General features: G+C 50.8%; 1 protein-coding gene across 9 annotated transcripts in view; it reads left to right on the forward strand.

Moving 5' to 3' along the window:
• MACROH2A1 (macroH2A.1 histone) overlaps positions 1 to 19,760 on the forward strand; it is a 44,242-nt gene that overhangs the window by 17,842 nt on the left and 6,640 nt on the right. Inside the window, exons 3-8 of one of the 9 annotated variants that reach the window (XR_010990453.1) lie at positions 2,842 to 2,948; positions 4,268 to 4,465; positions 6,933 to 7,043; positions 13,130 to 13,229; positions 14,646 to 14,736; positions 18,455 to 18,542. Coding sequence is in view for 5 of the 9 variants with exons in the window: in XM_068163200.1 (XP_068019301.1) it covers positions 2,842 to 2,948; positions 4,268 to 4,465; positions 6,933 to 7,043; positions 13,130 to 13,229; positions 18,455 to 18,544 (606 nt within the window). In the remaining 4 variants the exon portion in view is untranslated. Of the gene's footprint in view, positions 1 to 2,841; positions 2,949 to 4,267; positions 4,466 to 6,932; positions 7,044 to 13,129; positions 13,230 to 14,645; positions 14,737 to 17,886; positions 17,989 to 18,454; positions 18,545 to 19,760 lie in introns of those variants that run through there. The other 8 variants (XR_010990450.1, XR_010990452.1, XR_010990454.1 and 5 more) reach the window with 8 other exon arrangements.

Genomic DNA, 19,760 nt, shown 5'->3' on the forward strand with positions numbered 1-19,760 from the left:
CAGACCTTTGAGCCAGGTAGAGTGGCACTCCCAAAGGTGGGTCTGACCTAAGGGCTCAGATCCAATCTCAAAATGAAATACCCTTTCCTATCTGCTACCATTTCCAGTTCCACACCTCAATCCAGAGTGATTATTCTGGAAGTCTGAGTCAGCTCTCTTATGGAGAGAGGAGGATTTTCATCTAGTTTCAGACCTGGAGGAAGCAGCATTTACATCTTTAATGTTGCACAAACCAACTGTCAGAGTAAAGCTGGCTGCAAGCAGCATGCAGGCAAGCAGTCCAGATCCCACCCAGCTCCAGAAAGTCCTCATTCCCAGCACCTCTACGGGCTCTGAGCTGTTGGGTTTGGAGTAGGTTGGTTGGTGCTAAATCCAAAGGCTGTCATCTGTGTTGGCTCCAGCTCCAATCCCTCCTCATCTGCTGTTTTTAACTAGGGGAGAGCCCTCCCTTGACCAGACTCTGTACACAGCTATGTTTTGCTGTTCTCTGTGCTGTGGTCTCTTTGTGTGTTTGACTATTATTGGAGACCTGAGGAGAGGCCAGAAGAAAAATTCCACCTTCCCTGCCCTCCTCCTCCTCCCTCCCTCCCTCCCTCTCCCCAAGCTCCTCTTCTGTGGTCCCCACTGGCAGTGCAAAGCGTTCTGTTCCTGCAGAGGAAGTGGGGTACCTCAGCTTCCCTGAAGGACCATTAGAGAACTGTAATTTCAAAATGAGTTTCCTGTCCAAGGAAGAGGGCTTAGCACTTACAAGAACAGTTCTCCACTGTACAAGGCAGACATTTTAGTTTTATGAGGAACAAATAAAACATTCCTCTGTGCTTTACAGGCATCACACTTTCTTAGACTCTTTAGTCAGAGAATGAGCTGTCTGCACAGTTGGGCTGATGGGTTGCAGAGAGTAACACGGCCTGACTGTTCAGCACTGCCCATGCAGTAAAGGAGCAGAGGTAGGGGGAGCAGAGGCAAGCTCTAAAGGAATCTGCTGTTGGCAGCAAACCCTTGCCATGCTTTTCAGCCAGCAATAAAATGTGAGACACAAACAAAACAAGTCCTGACCTGGAGAGGTGAGGATGGTGGCGTTAGTACCGCAGCACAGAATCTCCCCGAGGTGCAGGGGGGTGTGCAGGGTGTCACCGAGAGCACAGCTTGCCCCTTGGAAGGTGAGAACAGCTCTGCTGTCGCAAGAGCCTGCACCTCATGGCCAAGCACCGGGCCTTCAAGGGTGTGAAAAGGGTGCCAGTTTAAAGGAGTTCCTTGGAGGTGTGGAGAGCACAGTGGGGTTGACCTTACCCTGCTAATCCTTCGTTCAAAAGAAGTTACAGCGACTGTTGTCAGCGTGAAATGTTGAGTTGCTCTGGGGGGCTTAGCTTTAAGATTCTGTCTCGCCTCATAATGAAGTTAATTGTGCACTTTAAAGAGCTCAGCAATGGTGAAAGCCTAGCAAAGGCCTCTCTGAAGTTTAACTGTGGCCCATCCAGAGGCAGCTGTAGCTGTTCCAGTAAGCGTCCCACGAGCTTGTTACGGACTGGGGATGAAAAGGAACTGGAGAATCATGTACCTTCAGTCTGAGGAAAAGCCATAGTCTGTGCCCTGTAGTATTACTCAAGATTTACTATGTGCTATGGTGAAGGTATGTGCTGATGTGGGCTTTGATTTGAGCCTTTTTCATTTCTGGATTAATGGCCCAGCTCAGTTCTGTTTGCCTCCAAAGCGAGCTGGTGAGGAGAGCTTGCGTGGCCTGGGCAGCTGTTAGAGGTGCAGCCAGCCTCATGCCCCGCTCTGCTGGCACATCTTAACAGAGTCCTGAGGAAGAGGTGTAAAAAAAGCCAGTTTATTTTTGTTTTGCCTTTCCCCAGATGTTAGCAGCTTTGCAAAAGGAAATAGACCAAAAGCAATAGTGAAAGGCAGCCTGTGCGGGGAGGGAGATGAAAGGTCCTCTGTAAGGGAGACAGCAAGGGCAGGGCCTTGCCAAGGCAGATAAACACATGAGGTCACTTGCTTCTTTTCTTGAATGATTCCCCAGGCCTTCTCGTAATCAGCTGCGTTCTTTGCCCGGGGCTCGCTGGGCTGAGCAGGGAGACGTTAGCAGGTACCGCTCTGGCCGGTCACTTCCCGGATCCTCGTAGGGGAGCCAGTTAATCTTTCCTGATCCAAAGCAAATCCATCGTCTGTGTGGCTGTTTGAGATGTTCTGTCAGGACTGGAAATTTCTTCGAAGGAGATAATCTACCAGCAGTAAACAAACATGATTCATCAGCTGCTTTGTCTGGACAGAAACTTCTTTTCAAACAGAAGGGGGGAACAACAATCCTGAAGTCAGCGTAGCAGCAGAGTTTGTGTTTTCAGTGTGCTGGCTCGGCTGTGTGCTGACATGCTTCCACAAGTGAGAAAGGAGAAGCAGAGAACAGTGTCTTTTCCAGTCAGGAAAGAGTAGAAGTGATGTGAGCCAGAACTCACAGTTATGACAGGTCTGAGGGGATAAAACCCCCACAGCATTTGTACATCTAATGCCTTGTCACTTGATAGGAGAGGGATGTGAGGAGCTGAGCACACAGCAGCCTTGAACAGAAGGCTGAGAAGTCAAGAATCTGAGGGAGCTGCTTCAAAAGGGTAGAAACTAAACAGAGTTTAGACCACAGCACTTCCAGGGCGCACTCACCCAGCACTGCTTAGAGACAAAAAGGAAGCGATCCCTGTAGAGCTCAGGATCTGTTGAGGGCATTCTCCAGCAGTCAGGACTTGCAGGAGCTGGTTCAGCCCTGGCTGGCTGGCTGCTCAGTAGCACATTGGTTTCCCTTCGTGATCCCAGTGTCATTAAAAGGCTCTTTGGCTTTCTCCTCAGCGGAAATCCTGGAACTGGCTGGCAATGCAGCACGGGACAACAAGAAGGGTCGAGTCACTCCTAGGCACATCCTGTTGGCCGTAGCAAATGATGAAGAATTAAATCAGGTAAGGAAAAACTCCGCTGTGTGAGGCCCAGGATTTCCTTTAGGGCTGTTTAAATTGTCTTTCCATATAGCTGCACTGTAACTCAAGAGCTCAGCTCATTGAGTACCCCACCAGGCAGCAGCTCCTTGGCTCCCCGGCACTGCCTTTGTAACTGACTACAGCACTCAGCTCCATTGTATCTTCCAGGGCTCTTCCAAGGGGTTACAATGCAGCAGAGATGCACCTCTGCATTTGCCCACTCTGTCACAGCCACCTCTGGTAGAGAGGGATGCTGTCAGACCTCCACAGGGACAGGGAGAAGATCTTGGGGGTGCTTTGTTCTCTTTGGTTTTGTTTCCCCTCTTCCGTAGCTTAAGGGCTCAGTGGGACCTATCCTGTTCCCGTTGAAGTCTGTCTGTGTGACCACAGAATTAAGAGCTCTGGAACTCTTGCAGGTCTGTGTCCTTTGCAGATTTCAAGATGCCTTTAACTTGGCCCAAAAGAAATTAGCCACCACTGTTAGTGCTGTGTCAGGCAGAGGCAGTGGCTGGGATTAACGCACCTTTGTGTGAGGTGCTGCAAAACTGTGCCTGAAAAGCTGCTTTTCCCAGCCTGTGTATGGTGATGGAGCAGGGGGGGAAATTATATCCCCAAACCAGCCTCCTCTTGGCTTTGTCTGAAATGTGATCATACTTTCCATCCACCATCCCTTTGTAAGCTTGGAGCCTCACTCAGCTGTGGCTGGGGAGCAGTAAGCACAAATCAGGAGGTGAAAGTACCTGAGGGACTTTGATGTCACCATTTGTGTCCTCCCAAATAGTGAATTAGACCCAGTCAGATGTATAAAAATTGGGCTGAAGTGAGTTTTAGCATAGAGCATGATGGATTTCACTTCTGCTTGTAAAGGCTTGGGTGAACTGCACACTTTGGAACCAGGATCTGCTTTTCTTCAGCCACATTAAGAGGCTTTTTGGGTTGAAGTTTCTTTGGTGTCTCTGCAAAGCCTTATGGCTGGGGCTGTCCTCCTTTGCAGTAGCTGGGTAACAGTCTTCATTCCATGGCTGCACAGAAACAGGGCTTGTGTGAGCCCAAGTGATGCTGACAGTGAGAAGCATCTGTGCAGGAAGAATACACACTCCCTTTGCAGTCACAATCTAGTGCCTGATCAGCTTCTTCCCATCCCTCTCTGCCCCTCCACGAGGGCAGTGTGGTGAGAAACACACAAGAACCAGGTCAAACTCAAGGCAATAGCCAGAGTTTGCAGCCAGGGCCGTTTTGTGTGTGTTGGGGAGTCAGTGTGGGAGTTTGTCATCTGCAGGTGGTGTTGTTTTGTCACTCAGCTGTTGAAAGGGGTCACCATAGCCAGCGGCGGAGTCTTACCCAACATCCACCCAGAGCTCCTGGCGAAGAAGCGGGGGTCAAAAGGAAAACTGGAAGCCATCATCACTCCACCTCCAGCAAAGAAGGCAAAGTCTCCATCACAGAAAAAAACTGTATCAAAGAAAACAGGAGGCAAGAAAGGGGCAAGGAAATCCAAGGTAGAGTCCTCTGCTTGTTTGGAACCAAACTAGCTCATGAGCAGCAGCTGGGGGGAGCATCACACGGGGGGAGACGTCCTGGGTGTTGGGAGCAATCCTGCTTTCAGTAGAACTGTAAGCAAATGCTGAAGGAGTGCTGCCCTCTCCCCAGTGCAGCTGGAAGCCTGGAAAGCCTCAGCAGTGGCACAGGCACAGCCAAGCTGTAAATCCTCTGCATGAAACAGTTGTTTGGTGGGCACAGGCTGGAGGCAGCACAGAAGGGAAGAGCAGAGTGTTTGGGGGCTTTACCAGTTGTGCCTTACTGGTACTTTGCTTGGACTTTGCTCAAGTATTGCTGTGTGCCTGCAAGAAGGAGGCAATCTGGGGTGTTTGTCACAAGTCAAGGCACACCAGAGCAGCATTTGGAGGTTTGAAGTTCAGAAGAAAACCAACCCAAATCATTGCACTGTAATAATGTCCTCAGCACGTCAGGATCCTGTTCTCCACTCTTGTCCTCTTCTGCTCTTTGTTGGGAGGGCTTTCAGATGGGTTTGGGTTTGGTCTAGCTCAGTGTAAGGTTCATTTTAGTTAGGGGATGAAATCCAGGGAGTGTGAAATCCTCCTCCTGAAGCAGGATGCAGCTGTACTGGATCAGATACCTGAGTCTCCTGCAGCAGCAGAGAAACTGCATGGTGGCCACACAGAAAGTGGTTTGGCTGAGCTACAGACCCCCAGACCTCCTCTGTTATTATTATGGTTTAGATGGGACTCTTCCATCTTTAGACTTGGGGGGGTTGAGTCCTAATCATTAATTAAACTCATTCAGAATGAAGTGTGGAGGTAAGGGGAGGAAGAGGAGCAGACTGGGATCTCCCTCATGCTGGGAAGCTGAGTGACAACCTTTTGAGGCTGAGCTGAGCTTCCAGTCATGCCTTTTCCTTCAGTTTCAGGCTGTGGGAGTAGGGAACCTTCCTGATGAGTTTATGTGACCAAGGATATTTTGGGGGGCAGGTTACTTTGTTGTTGGTTTGTTGTTTGCTTTGGGGGCTGTTTGTTTGGGGGTTTGTGACAGAGAAGCTACTGTCAGGCAGTAGGTTGGGGAAGCAGGAGGAGAAGCACACCAGTGTCACACAAGATGGACAGTGCATGTCCAACGTTGCCTGCTGGCTTAGGCAAGGCTGCAGTGTCCACTCTGGGTGTCTCTGCTGGTGGTTACTTGGTCGCTCTCCTGATTGTTTCACACTTGTGTTTTTCAAGCTGTTGAGTTTCATCTTTCCCCCCTAGAGCACCTAGTAGCTGCCATTCCAAGTGCAGTGCTTCTAGAGCCCTTGCACTAATCATTTCCCTCAAGCTGGGGAATTTTCCCCCCCTGCTTGATTACAAAAGCAGGAAGTCTGTTGTGGGGTTCTGTTTTTCTTCCACACAATAAACTGTATTGTCTGCTTACTCTGTTGGTATTTGGCTAAGAGTGAGCTCCTGGGGGATTGAAATGGGACCCATGAAAATCTTGTTTTCAAGACATTTGTGCAAAGCAAAGCATGGTTACAGCTTGTGGGAGCACAAATATCCTCCCAGCATCAAAGCCCTTCTGGCTGCTCAGCCCCAGATCGAGTTGTTGTACTTGGGAATGGGACAGAAGCAGAGCAGGGGCTTGCTCAGTGTGCCAGGTGTGCTTTTTAGCTTCAGCACTGATGTTGCTGAGGCACCAAATACCTGTCTGAAACCACAGGTTTACTGAGAATGTGAAATGACTTTTGTCACTGGTTGGGTTTGGAACCACAGCAGGCAGTCACTGTCTTCATCAGACATCCTTTTCACCTGAGTCTTCCTTTCATTCAGTGAATCAATTCAGCCCTGAAACCTGGCATGCTCATTCAGTGCAAGGGGGGCTGAGGGCATCTCCTCCTCCCCCTGTGCTTTTCCTGGAGATAAGGAAGATGATGATGTTGAACAAGACAGAGAGAATTGCTCAGCCTGTTTCCTCCTGCTAGGCAGGTGGGAAGCAAAGTTACTCTGGCACAGCTCTAAGGGCAGGCAGATTTCAAAGCAACCTTTGTAAGGAGAAGTTTGTGAAATCTGGCAGCAGCTCCCTTCACTGAGGGAGGAAATTTGCACTCTGGCAAGTCAGTTTTTATCTGGGAGTGAATGCCTGCCCCCACACACAAACTGATGCAGTGTTTTGCTCCACACAAGCCATTAGAGAGCTGCTACAAGTCTGAGGTTGTTTACATGTCCCATGCAAAACTGGAGTGTGGGCTGCCCTCTGCACTGGCAGGGCGAGGGAAGGCTGCTGGAGAAGGGCAGGTGCTGAGGCCCTGCTGCCTTCAGCTCTGGTCAGCCCCTTTAGCTGGACTGAAGGACAAACTCCACACCCCAGGCTTGGTGCTGGCATTTTCTAGCCTGCTGAGCATTTATGGCACATCAGCTATCTTGGTGTTATTAAAGTGCTCTTCTTTCAGCCTTAACTAATTCACTGTGTTTTTGGAAGAAGAAACAGGGAGAAGTGAGCAAATCAGCCAGTGCTGACAGCACAACAGAAGGGACTCCTGCAGATGGCTTCACAGTGCTGTCCACCAAAAGCCTCTTCCTTGGCCAGAAGGTATGCTCCTGCATTTCTACAACTCAGTACCTGGTTTTCAGTGCTCTTAGGGAACAGCCTTTGGCACCAGCCCCACCTCCCCAAGGCACCTAGGTACAATGGGCATTTCCCCACTCAGTACTCCAGGGGTGTAGGATGCTAGTTTGTGAGCAAAGAAATTCTCTGAAACAACCTTCAGATCATTTGGAAAAGGCAGAAGTGAGTCTTCCTATGGCTACCTAATTAAATGCTTGCACAGAAGGAGAGGCTGAGTGCTTGTAATCTGTCTCCTGTTCCTGCACAGCACAATGGTTACAGCTAAGCTGCTGCCAAAGATGAGATTATTCCAAGAATCAAAAGTCTCTTTCCAAGGAGCAGCCTCTTGCTGTGCTGATGTACAGGATTCCCAGGCTTTTACCAGAACCTGTTTCAGAGCTCTGCTGGGTTCCTGTCCTGCTCTGCTGCTACTGACACCAGTTAATGTCAGAATGAATGATGCCTTTCTCAACAGCCAGAAGTCCACAATCCTTTTTTTGCCCCTGTGAACATGCTCTGGGACATGTGGTGGTTGAATACAGCTACAGACCTGCTTAAAGAGAGGCTGCACTTGCAGAGACAATCCATGAGTGCAGCTGGGCCTGGCTTGCAAGCTGCCTTTAGCTCATGACACCAAATTTTGTCATGAAAAACTGCATCTTTCTTCTGTCATCCAGTAATCAGATCATTGTGCTGTAAGTCATAAGAGATGAGCCATTGTCCATTGTGGAATGTATCTCCTCTGAGTCATTTTTATTTCCTGCTGAGGTTGGTCTCCATTTATCCTGCCACAGTTTCTTTGCTCACTTTAACATGCATGAGAGTGATGTTAATCCTGGTGCAAAATGCCTGGTTCCCCACATTTCATTTTAGAGCTAGAGCTAGATTGCTGCTTGGCTGGGGGTCTCTTGTTTGACTGCCACTAAGGGAGTGGGTTTGAACATACTTTAACACATTAGAGCTCCAAATTTATAACCTGCATTCCTGTTTCAAGGAAGCAAGGTCAGCCTGGGGGACCTGCTTCTGAACTCCTTTCAGTTACCATAGGAAACCTGTGCTAAGCCCTAGCACTGTTCAGCAAGAGTCACCCAGCAGAGCAGTGGGGCTCTGCTGTTGGGCTCAGTGGAAGAGAACCACGAGCTCCAGGACTGCCTTAAGCTGTGATGAGCAAAGCCAGTGCCTGCTGTAGAGCTTTCCAGTGAGTAACTTGTGCTGGGAAAAGGACTTGCTGGCTTTCTCATGCACTTGGCATGCAGCCCCCTCCAAAGCTCCATTGTGTGACACGTCCATCCCACACTGCCTTGCTCTCAGTCAGCCCTGCCCAGGAGAGGCCAAGAGTTGGCCTTCACTTGTAACACAGTGCACAGAATTAGAAGCAGCAAAATGAGCCCCATTTGTCTGCTGGGAGGGGACATTCCAAAGGAAGCAGATTCCTTTCTGAGGGTTAGAGGATGCACAAGGTGCTGCTGAGGTGTGGCTATCACAGCCTGTAGTTTGCCCTTGATTCCCTCTGAGAAGCTGCCTGCAGAGGCCATGAATGGTTAGCTGGAGGAAGCTGGGGAAAGTGAGGTGGGACTCACAAAGTTAAGCATTTTCCAGATCATCCTGTGTGTGAGTCCACTGAAATTCTTCCCCTCTTTGAGCTGGTAATAGCTGAATGTCTCAGTTACAACTTTGCCCCCAGAGCAGCACACTTAGAGCAGCCTGAATTCTTTTGAGACTGAAAATGTGGAAAGCTCAGAATGCAAAAAGCCCTTTGCCCTGTAGTGATCAAAAGGATTTTACTTAGCATGAAAGAACCCAGGAAACCTGATGCTAGCTGATTCCTGGAAGTATTTTCAGGCCATTCCCCAGAAGTTCTCCTCAAAACTATCCAAATAATTTGGATTTTCTTGTGATGCAAAAGGCAAAGATAAAGCTTTAACTCCTGGGATCAGTGGGATGTTTCCTCTCTCCTAAGCTTGAGGTGTGTTTTGTCAGGCCAGGAGGCTGCAGGGTGTGCCAGGCTGGCTGCTGCTGCTGCAGACTCTCACCTGGGTGCTGCTGGTTCCTCATTTAAGTGGCACATGGAAGGCTCCAATAATTCTGTTTGCTTTGGGAGTTTGCAAAGTAAAGATAACAACTCTCTGTCAAACTCTCGTGACTCTGGAGCAGCTCAGTGCTGCCCTTAGCCATTTCTACAGGCAATTGCTGTTTGAAAAGATACTGGTGCTTTAAGTCTTCATCCAAGTTGAGACCCCATGGCTAACAGGCAAACAATCAGCTTGGTTCGAGTTCCCACAGGGGAATCACCAACACAGAGAGCAGGGAATGTTCTTCAGCAGCAGTGCTGGGCAGGAGTGTTGCACTTCAGTCCCTTGGACCTGGGGCTCCTGTGTTTTCCAAGAGGGTCTGGAGGCAGAAGCTGTTTGCCTCTTTGGAGGAGGGTCTCATCCCATTCAGCAGAGCCTCTCTCCTTAAACAGCATTTTGAGGGCAGGGCAAATCTGCTGATCTCTGAGGCAGGGAGGGCAGTGTTCAGGTGGAGGCCTGGAAGCCATGGCTCCTGGCTTCTGCCTTCAGCTGCTTCAGGCACTGGGAATCTCCTCTTCTCCCTCTGCTGCCTTCCCCATTCATCAAATGGAGATACAGCCTCCTCTCATGGATGGTAGGAAAGCCTACTGTGTTGAAACACGTTGAGCTTTTCCATTTGGAGAGTAAGAATATTCCTGAGAACCACAGGCCCCTGATGGCTTCTCGACTCTGCAGCACACTGGGATGTTCTGTGTGTTCTTAATAAGCCTGAAACCAGAACACCCAAACAAACAATCATTCTCTTCCAAGCCTCCTGGACATCCTTGAACACCTCTGCAGCATGCCTCTGTGGTCTGCAAAACCACTGCCTGCTGGCTCAGGAAGTATTTACTAGCTGCAGGGAAGGAGGCAAACAATCCTGTTGGCAGTGTCATGGCACTCAGCAGGGCTGAGCAGGAAGAGTCTTGGCTCCATACTCCTGATGTCACAGAATCACAGAATGGGTTGGGTTGGAAGAGACCTTAAAGAACATCCAGTTCCACCCCCCCTGCCATGGGCAGGGATACTTTCTGCTAGCCCAGGTTGCTCGAGGTCCCATCCAACCTGGCTTTCAACACTTCCAGGCTTGGAGCCTCCACAACCTCTCCTGTTCCAGTGCCTCACCACCCTCGTGGGGAAGAATTTTTTCCTAATGTCTAATCCAAACCCAGCTTCTTCCAGTTTAAATACCTCCAGATTTAATTGCTGAGAACAGAAGAGCCTGCTGCAAAGCTGGCTGCTTAAAGTCCTGTTAGTGCAGTAAGGCAACCTGCTGACTTTCAGCTGGAAAGGCAGGTCAGGAAATGGGAAAGACCCCTGCAGTTATACCTGTGGAAGTGTATTAGTGCTACACTAATTAAATATGAAGATCTGGTTTATGTGCAATGATTTCACATCCCACAAGTGGCATCCCTGTGGAGATGTGGTGTCCTGAGACCATTCCTGGAGCAGGTGCAGAGCTGCAAGACCTTGAGGCCAGGCGTTAGGCTTTGGGCTGTCAGAGAGAGCTCAGCTTGTTGTCTGCAACAGGCACCTCCAGTTCCCTGTGTGGAGCTCATCCCAGAAACAGTTCCAAGAGCTTAAAGATAATGTAGTGTGAGGGAAGAAGTGCAAGGCTTGGCTCAGGAGATCCTCACAGATGTGCTGGGTGCCATCTGCATTTCTCCTACCTGCCATTTGGTGTAAATGTTGCCCAAAGTGCCACCCCTTCTCTGCTGCTCATGGAGCCTGTGCCTGTTCATTTCTGCAAGTGGCCCTTCAGGGGATCACTCCTTCAGTCCCTTACATGCTGCATCCTGTTTGGTAGTAAAACTGAGCAGTTACTCAGGGAAGGCTTTCATTCTGTGGGAAAACCTGGGGGGGTTTGCCTTGCTCTTGGCAATCCAAGAGCTAACAGTGCCCTGCCCAGGGAATGCCAGCCTCAGCAGCATCACACTCGGGGTGTGGTGATGGGCAGCTCTGTAGGCATCTCCTCGTTGCTGTGAAATGGAAACTTAATTATCAGCTGGCTGCTCTGCACATCTCATACATGAGCAGGCACAGAGATTCAAGGTTGAGACCAAACCACCCTGCAGCTGAGAGCTGTGGAGCACAGAATGAGGGACCAAAGAGAGCCAGCAGTGATCTGAACAGTGTGCTAGGGAGCATCCTCCAGTCTCCACAGAGAGCCTTCTGGTGTGTGCATGTGTTCTGTTGTTGGTTTTTTAAGTTCAAAATTCATGAAGTTCCTTTTAACATTCTGGTTTGATTTGAGTTGACTTTTGGTGTTTTGTTGGGTTTTGTTCTTTTAAACAGCAGTTGCTTGTAGTCAAACTCAAGACTCAAACTCAAGTGTGAATAACCCCCCCCGTGCAGGAAAGCAGGAGAGGCCTGGGAGCTGTTTGGAAAGCAAGCTTGCTTGGATTTGATGGCAAATTCCAGAGCTGAAGCTGCATGCCACTCATGTCTAACCAGAATCACCCTGTCTGGAGGGAGCATGGCTTGCTCCAGCAGCACGTGCAATTGCAGGCTTTGCCAAAGAGAAGGAGGGTCAGTGCATGGCATCCCATCAGCAGGATGGAAATCACTTAACCCCCTGCCTGTTCTCCTTGCCTGGCCCAGTCACCTCTGCTGCTAACGTGAATTGGCTTGGAGGCCCTCAGTGAACTCACACAGACAAGGAGAGGGTTTGAAGAGCTGAGCTGACAGAAGGTGGATTACAAACCAAAAGACAGAGCTCAGTTCTTGATAAGATCAGTTGCCATGCCATGGGTGTTAGGCTTCATAGGCTGAAACCAGCAGGCTTGGGACTAGAAGGGAAGCCTGGCTTAATTGCAGCTGGCTTCAGGACTCGCATGAAGCAGGGAGAAGCTCCTCTTTCATAGCTGCTCTCCATCTTGTCCAATCAGCTGCTGAAGCCATCATTCTCAGTGCATGCTGTAGACAGAGGCATCACTTATGGTGCAGATAATGCCCATCCCCACAGGAAAGGGCCTGGTGAATGCTTTTTGCACTCTGAAGTGATTAAAGTTTTAGCAGTAATAAACCTGGTGCATGTGAACTGAGACCTCCCAAAGCCGTGCCACAAAGCCCTGGCTGTCAGCTTCCTGCACCTCTGAGCACTCCCAGAAGAGCCTCCTCACTACTCTGGCATGGCAGGCTCAGTTTGTTACCATTGGCTTGATGATTTATATGATGAATTGCAAGGCTTGCTCACAATGTGCTGCTGGAAGTTGGAATCTGCACTTTCTCACATGTCTCTAATTCTGTCTGTTCTTTCAGGCTCACACAGTGCAGATGTGAGGTTAATCTGTGCCAACTTCCACAGTTTCCCCCTATGAGAGCTCCTCCTGCTATTGTCACAGCTCAGACAGAAATGGGGATACCCAGGTGTTAATGAGGGGAGCTCCTAGGTGGGGTTAAAATCTCTGTTCCCAGAGATGACAAAAGGGATTAAAGCAAATAAATAAGGGCTCGAAGCAGCAAGAGCTCAGTGCCTGCTTACAGTGTGTCAGCAGCCACCCACAGAGGCAGCAGAGCCCTGCAAACGCAAGCTGCAGTGCCTGCCACACAGCATGTGGGGCCCCTGGGAAGGAAACAGTCCAGCCTGGGCATGGAGGAGTCACTGGGGCCAGGCCACTCTCTCTCCCTTGCTGGCTTAAAGCAGGAGCAGCAGCAGCTTTCCTCCTGCGCTGGAAGCTTCCTGTAACTGGGGCTCAGGAAGCAGCGAGGGTGCCCTTCATCTGTGCTGTGAGGAGCAGCAAACACCCTCTGCTAGTGCCCAGCTGAGGATCCCCAAGAGCATAAAGCCAGAGCAGTGCTCGTTAGCAGGTCCAGGCAGGTGCCCCCAGTGGGAAGTGTTTGAGTCTTGTGTTTGAAATCCTTGTTGGCTAATAAGCCTCCCTTACGACCTGCCTTTTGTTTTGCATATTTGTTTGCAGTGATGCTGTCTCCATCTGTGTTGCAAAGCTCACTTTTCTGCAGCTTCTCTGTGATTTCCCAGCTGTCCTGTTATTTCCCACCTCATGCTTTTCTTTTCAGCTGAACCTTATTCACAGTGAAATCAGTAATTTAGCCGGCTTCGAGGTGGAGGCCATTATCAATCCCACCAATGCTGACATTGACCTTAAAGATGACCTAGGTAAATGGGGCATGGGTTGACACAACTAACGGTCACATGGAACTTATGGAACCCAGAATTTACTCTCCAGGGCCTCAGACATTCAGCAAGAGCAGAAATTGAATCCTGGCAGGTTCTGTTTCCTTGAAGAACTCCATTCAAAAGCCTCTCTGGGGTTTTTCCCCCACCCAATCTGGACCCTTGCAGCCATTGCTAGTCTTCCAGTTGATTTCACTTCCTACCAGTGGGTTAAATTCTCTTCCATAATGCTCATATGTGACTGTTAGCTGCTCTGGGGGGTTTCTTATGTGGATACTTTGAGGACTAAAACACTTTTTTGTCAGGTTGCCTTCAAAATAAGCAGTTTCTCCATTCTAACTGCAGCCTCCTTTTGTTTGTTCTCTTCTGCTGGCACTCAGCGGAGGCACCGAGCTTCCAAAGAGGAGCAATTAAATAATTAGTTATCCCTAAACCTTTCCTCCCCTGATTTCATGTTTAATTCACTCCAATAATTTGTTTCCCTTCCGCTTCAATTACTCCCTTTCACTTTCACATCCAGCTGAAAACAAATCCTGGCCTTGCGGCAGCCCTGAACCCCCAGAGCTGGGGAATCACTCTTAAAGCTTCTGCCTTGTTTCAGACTGAAAAACCAAATCCTTCTGCCCCAGAAATCTGCAAAGAAACATGAGCTGTGGTGCACCACGGCCTGCACTCCCTTCCCATGTGCCTACACCTGCTGCTGTCTCTTTAGACTTCCTTCATGGAGTACAGCCCATAACTCTCCGTGACTGCCTTCCCCATGGGAATCTCCACAAGTCGTTTAGCAGGCGAGGACAGAAGGAGGCTCAGTTTGACAGCAGCCTTTCTCAGCACTCCTCCTTCTGTGTTTCCAAGTGAGCAGCCTCACCCTGCCTTTAGCTGATCAATCATCTGCACCTTCCTGAGCCAGAGCCAGCACAGCCCTGCCAGCAGGCGCAGGGCAGCCTCCGTCTGGAGGAGTGACCTGCTGCCTGCCTCCCTCCCCGTGCACCCAGCGCCTCCCGGCTCTCCCACGCCGACCACACGGAGAAACTGATTATTTGCTGTGGCTCCACCGTCCCGATTCCACAGCCCGGTGGTGCTCCGTGGGGAGCTGGCCGTGGCAGGTCTCTGCAGAGCGAGGCGGGGCCTTGGCTGCTTGGAGAGCTGGAGGTGAGCTGCTGGGGTGCTCTGCCTGGCCACCTTACTGCCCTGGATGCGATCAGTCATGCTGGGCGGCCCCCGGCCCCGCTGCCCCCTCCCCACGCACGCCTGCACGCACAGCCCAGCAGGCTCCTCCGGCGCGAGGTTTGGAGGCGCACAGGTAGGCCGCTGTGGACGCTGGGACGTGTGTAAATGTAGAGCCTGTGCTGGGTCTCTGTCCAACCTGGTTGATCTCCATCTGTTTACCTGTTGTAGTTGCAAGTTGTACAGGCTGACATTGCCACGATCGACAGTGATGCTGTCGTTCACCCGACAAACTCTGACTTCTACACCGGTGGTGAAGTAGGTAATGGCGAGTTCAGTGCTGCCCAGTCTGTGTGTGTGTGCATGGTCGATCAGCAGCCACAGCTCGGGGTAGCTATGCAGGTTTGCATTCGTTTCTCACTTCCAGCAGTCCTGACCCATCCTAAAAGAAGCCTTGCAGGCTCGCCAGGCGCTTGCGGCGGCGCTGCCCCGAATCGGCCCTTGGGAAGCCAGCCCAAATTGGAAGCGGGCATGTGAGGCAGGGCCATGCACTGCCACACGGCTTGTGTGAGGTGGGAAGTGCCTGCCTTGAATGTGCTTTGGCTCTTGATCATCAGATCTCTCACCAGCTCCAGCACACGCTCCCTGCCCTGAGTTTCAGATGTTCACATCTGCCGTGCTGGCTCTAGCCCACCTGAGCTTCTGAGCTCCCAGGCTTGGGTAGTTGACACCTCCCCTGGTGCACTGATGAGCTCTGCAGCCCTGCTCGCTGGCCCTCATGCCCACAAGCAGAAGGCAAGTGCCACTCGCTGTGCTTGCCAGGCAGCTGGCATCCCAGCTGCAGCAGTGAGAGAAGCAGTGGTAGAAAAACGACAGACACCTTAATTCCGTGTCTGAAGTGTCCCCTGAGTAACCTCTCCCGGTGACACTGCTCCACACGCTGTGCTTGGAAGGACCTTGTGCAAGGGAGCAGCACTCGGCCTGACCTGCCTGGTAATTTGAGAAGGCAGTCGGCATCGGGGCTGAGCACAGAAGCTGCTGGGAGAGGCGATGGCCCAGCCTGCTTCAGCCAGCCACCTGATCCCAGCCTTTGCCCTGTGTCTCCTCTTAACCCCATCACTGCCGTGTGATGGTCTCTGCACTCAGGGCAGGAGTCCTGCTGCAGAGCCCGGGCCCTGGAGGGGCTCCCGGGAGTAGCACAGCCAGATGTAGCTCTGCAGGCTGCTGGGCAGGAACAGCTGCGGCCTGGCTGGCAAGACGTTGTGCAGAGACATTAAGTCAGTGTCACAGCACCCTGTTGTCTGAGCAGCAGGCTTCTGAAGGCTGTCAGACCCCTTAGCTAACTGGGGGTCTCCCACCCTTTGCCTAAGACACACTTTGCCACCCCCCACAGAAAATTGTCCCTCAGAGCTGCACTGCTCATTCCTTAGTGTAGGTTCCTCTTGCCTCTGACTGCTGTAAGGAAGAATAGAAGTGCACAAATGCTTAGCTTCCAATGATTAACTTTTACCCATCTAAATTATTGATTTATTTATGTATTATTTTGTTGTTGTTTTCCCCTAACAATTTCAGTGTCCTGGGGGCTTCTCCTGGGAGTGGTAGAGCCTAAATTCCTGCTAACGCTGTTTCCAACACTGATACCAATGCCTGCTTGGAAAGCATGAGATAATGATCTGCTTCTCATGGGAGTGACACATATTTATGCCTGTGAGCAAATGAGCTGCTAACCTTGAAGCTGTGAAGCAAGACTTCCATCCAGGAACTTGCCAGTGCAGTGGGGAATGGTCACATCCACAGTGTCCCTCCCCAGCTGAAACTCCTTTGTGACAGAGCTCTGAACGATGATTTCAGTATAAAGCCTCAGCAGCAATCAGGGGAACAGAGCTGATGGGGAAGTGCAGGAACCCTCCCTGATTCATACCAAAACCCTCCCCTTGCTCTTCTCTGTACCAGAGCTGCAAGAAGAGAGCTCAGTGACATAAACTGAGAGGGTTGTTCATTGCTTTTAATTATGAATTAGTTCCCAATAGGAGGGGGAAAGCTGATCCTTCTGGATTGAATTAAAGCAAGCTAGGCTAAATTCCATTAAATGTACAACAGCTTTGCAATGGCAAAGAAATGACCTACTTAATAGATCTTTGCTGTTCCTGGGTTCTGCACAAGGCTTAATTATGTTTCCCCTTGAAACAAGAGAAATTAAGGATTACAAATGTCAGGGGCTTTAGGAGTGATCTGAGTTCATGGACTCGAGGGGAATGCAACTGCAGCCTGCACCAACAGAAATAGGAGCACTGTGGAAACACAGCAGGGATGGAACCAGAGTGGAAGGCTTTTCTTTTCCTCCCCATCCTCCTCAGAGGGGTTTTGTAAGACCCTGCTGCTGCTTGAGGGTCTGGTCCACGGTTCAGCCCATGGCTGGTTCAGCCCGTGGCTGGTTCAGCAGAGGACATGAAGTCTCCTGCTGTTGTTGATCCACCCAAGCCCCTCAGCTGTGGGTGGATCTCCTTTCCTAGCCTGCTCTCCTGAGACACCTTGCAGCTACAAGCAAAGCCATCAGTGCCTTCTCCAGGAGATTTGTGCAAGGTGCCTTCCACTCTCTGTCAGGGGGAGAGGTGACTTGGGGTTTCAAACCATCCTCTACAAGGAGTTTGTTTGTTTAAACACAAAAGGGCTGAAGTGAGCCCAAAGAGCAAGCCTGGCCTGTGGGGGCTGGCCCTGCAGCCCAGCTCTGGGCAAAGCACTGGCACCTGCTTCTGACCAAACAAAAAGCCAGAGAAGAGGCAGAGGCTTTTTAATTCTCCTCAGCTTTTGTACCCCAAAAGCAATAGGCAGAGGCAGGGTCACAGAGTCAGCTCCTGAATGAGCAAACAAATGTGTCCTTGTTTCCAACTTGCACCTGCATTAAGGAAGAAACTTAGCTGTGGTGCCAAACCCAAAGCATCTGGTGGCTCCCAGAGCTGCAGCCCCATCTTTGGAGGAGGGCCTCTGCTCCCCTGAGCATACAGTATGTGCACTTCCATCAGAACATGCAACTTGTCCTTCCTCATCAGTGGAAGTAAGGGGTGTCACCAAGTGTCTGCTAGAGGTCCTAGTTCTGAAGTGGTGGCAATCAGTTCTCACAGTGATGTCTGGAGCCAGAGCCTGGGTGAATCACTGCTTTTCACTTCTCTACCTCTGCACTGTGCACAGCGCAGAATCCTGCGGGGTGATGCTTTATGTAGTCAGGAAACTGCTTTCTTGGGCTGTGTTTTCTATTCAATGTTCAAACTAGAGCTGCAAAATAAGATCTAAACCATTTAGTGATGGACTGCCTTTGTCGAGAGCACACCTTTGGTTGCCCTGCGACGCGCACAGCTCTGCTCCTCCCAGAGTGACCCTGCCCAGCTCCTTAGCTGTAGCTAGAGAAGTTCTTTGGAGGAAAATGTTCCTTAGAGATTCTCCTGATTTCTGAGGCTCTTCCTCTTGGTTAAAGGTGGCTCAACAAGCTGGGCAGTTACCAAGTAAAGCAGCCCGCTGCACTCACGAGACTGTTTCATTCCTGGTGCCACCTGTTGGGGTCAGGGACCAAGATCAGGTGAGTTTCAAATTCTTATTGTGGCAAATGGCTCTTTAAAACAATCTGTAAGAGAGAGGGGAAATGAGTCCTAGGGGAAGGAGCGCTGCAGCTGCGGCCGCTCCTGAGCTGCTTCCGGAGCACCTCGCACTGGCAGCTGCTCACGCTGAGGCAGGAGGCAGGGACGTCACCCCAGATGTCCTGGCATGAGACTCAGAGTCTGAGTGGTAGTGAGGGAGACCCAGGCGAGGATTTTGGGTTGCCAGGGTTGTCTTTTTGGTTTTTCCTTTCTGTTGTTGTTGTTGTTGTTTTTCATGGCTAGCTAACTCTCAAGTCCCAAAAGGTTTAGATCTTACTTTGCAGTCCCCAAAAAAACACTGTTTGGGCAGAAAACTCTAGAGTGATGTCATGACTACAGATACCTCTGACTGGCATGTCTGAGAGGCAGGCTGGGAGCAGAGCACTAAACTCTTCCTTCTCTGCCCAGGGAGCACTCTGGAGAAGAAGGGCGGCAAGGAGTTTGTGGAGGCTGTCATTGAGCTCCGCAAAAAGAACGGACCCCTGGACATAGCTGGAGGTGAGTCCTGCCCCCAGCAGCCTGCCTGCCCCCCTGCTGCTGCTGCTGCTGCAGCCACACTCCTGGGGGGCAGGATGCTGAAATGCACAGGCTGCAGCCTGCACCTCCTGAGCCAGGGGCCCTGGGCTGTGCTGCGGTGCTGCAGTGCTGCCGTGCAGAGTCACAGATTGCCCTGGGCTGGAAGGGGCCCTGAAAGGTCATCTTGTCCAACTCCCCTGCCCTCAGCAGGGGCACCTCCAACCAGAGCAGGCTGCCCAGGCCCACAGGAAGGCTGCCCTTGAATATCCTCAGGGATGGGGCCTCAACCACATCCCTGGGCAGCCTGTTCTCACCACCCTCATGGTGCAGAGCTTCCTCCTGATGTCCAGCCTGGATCTGCCCTGCTCTGGTTTCAAGCTGCTGCCCTTCATCCTGTCACCACAGGCCCTTCTGCACAGTCCCTCCCCAGCTTTCCCATAGGTCCCCCTCAGGTACTGAAATGGAGCTGTAAGGTTTCCCTGGAGCCTTCTCTTCTCCAGGCTGAACATCCCAAATTCTTTCAGCCTGTCTTCACAGGAGAGGAGCTCCAGCCCTCCAGTGCCACAGGCTGTCCCCAGGTACATGCAGCCACCGTGGATGTTGATTAGTGAGGGCACAGGTGAGCAAAGCCATGACTGTGATGCTGCTTTCACACAAGGGTTGAGTCCAGCCCTGTCAAATACCTGCTTTGCTGGAGTGCTGCTGCATTTCACCCAACTGCAGCACCTGCTCAGAGCTCAGCATCTGCTGGGGTACTTTGTCTAAGCAGTGCCAAAAGCATCCCTGCAGGAGCTTCCAGCTTTCTGATGCCTGCTTACCAAAACTGATGTCATCTCTGAGAGGAATCTGCTCCATGAGTAATAAAACTTGGTAATGGGGAGAGAGGCTTTTCCACCAGCTGGGAGCCTGCTGATCCCCGTTGTTCATATAGAAGGCTGCTCCTGCCATCTGTGTTTATGCTGTGTAAATAAATACAGTGTGTGCAGTTCTGTAAACTGAAGCTGAGAGGGAGATGTGGAGCCTTCAGCTCTGACAGCAGAAATTAAGTCTGCTGCTTAATATTTTTCTTCCCCCCTGCCCCCTTGCTTTTTCCAAACAAGAAGAAGTGTTCCCTGGAATTCTTGGTCTGCAGAAATATGCAGAGTCAATTAGAGACTTCTTTTTCCTTCCCCCTTGCCTCTGGAGAGTGTTTCCTATC

This window comes from Melanerpes formicivorus, unplaced genomic scaffold (genome assembly GCF_026170545.1).
Source record: "Melanerpes formicivorus ecotype bairdi unplaced genomic scaffold, bMelFor1.0.p_v2 SCAF_2, whole genome shotgun sequence".
Classification (NCBI taxonomy): domain Eukaryota; kingdom Metazoa; phylum Chordata; class Aves; order Piciformes; family Picidae; genus Melanerpes; species Melanerpes formicivorus.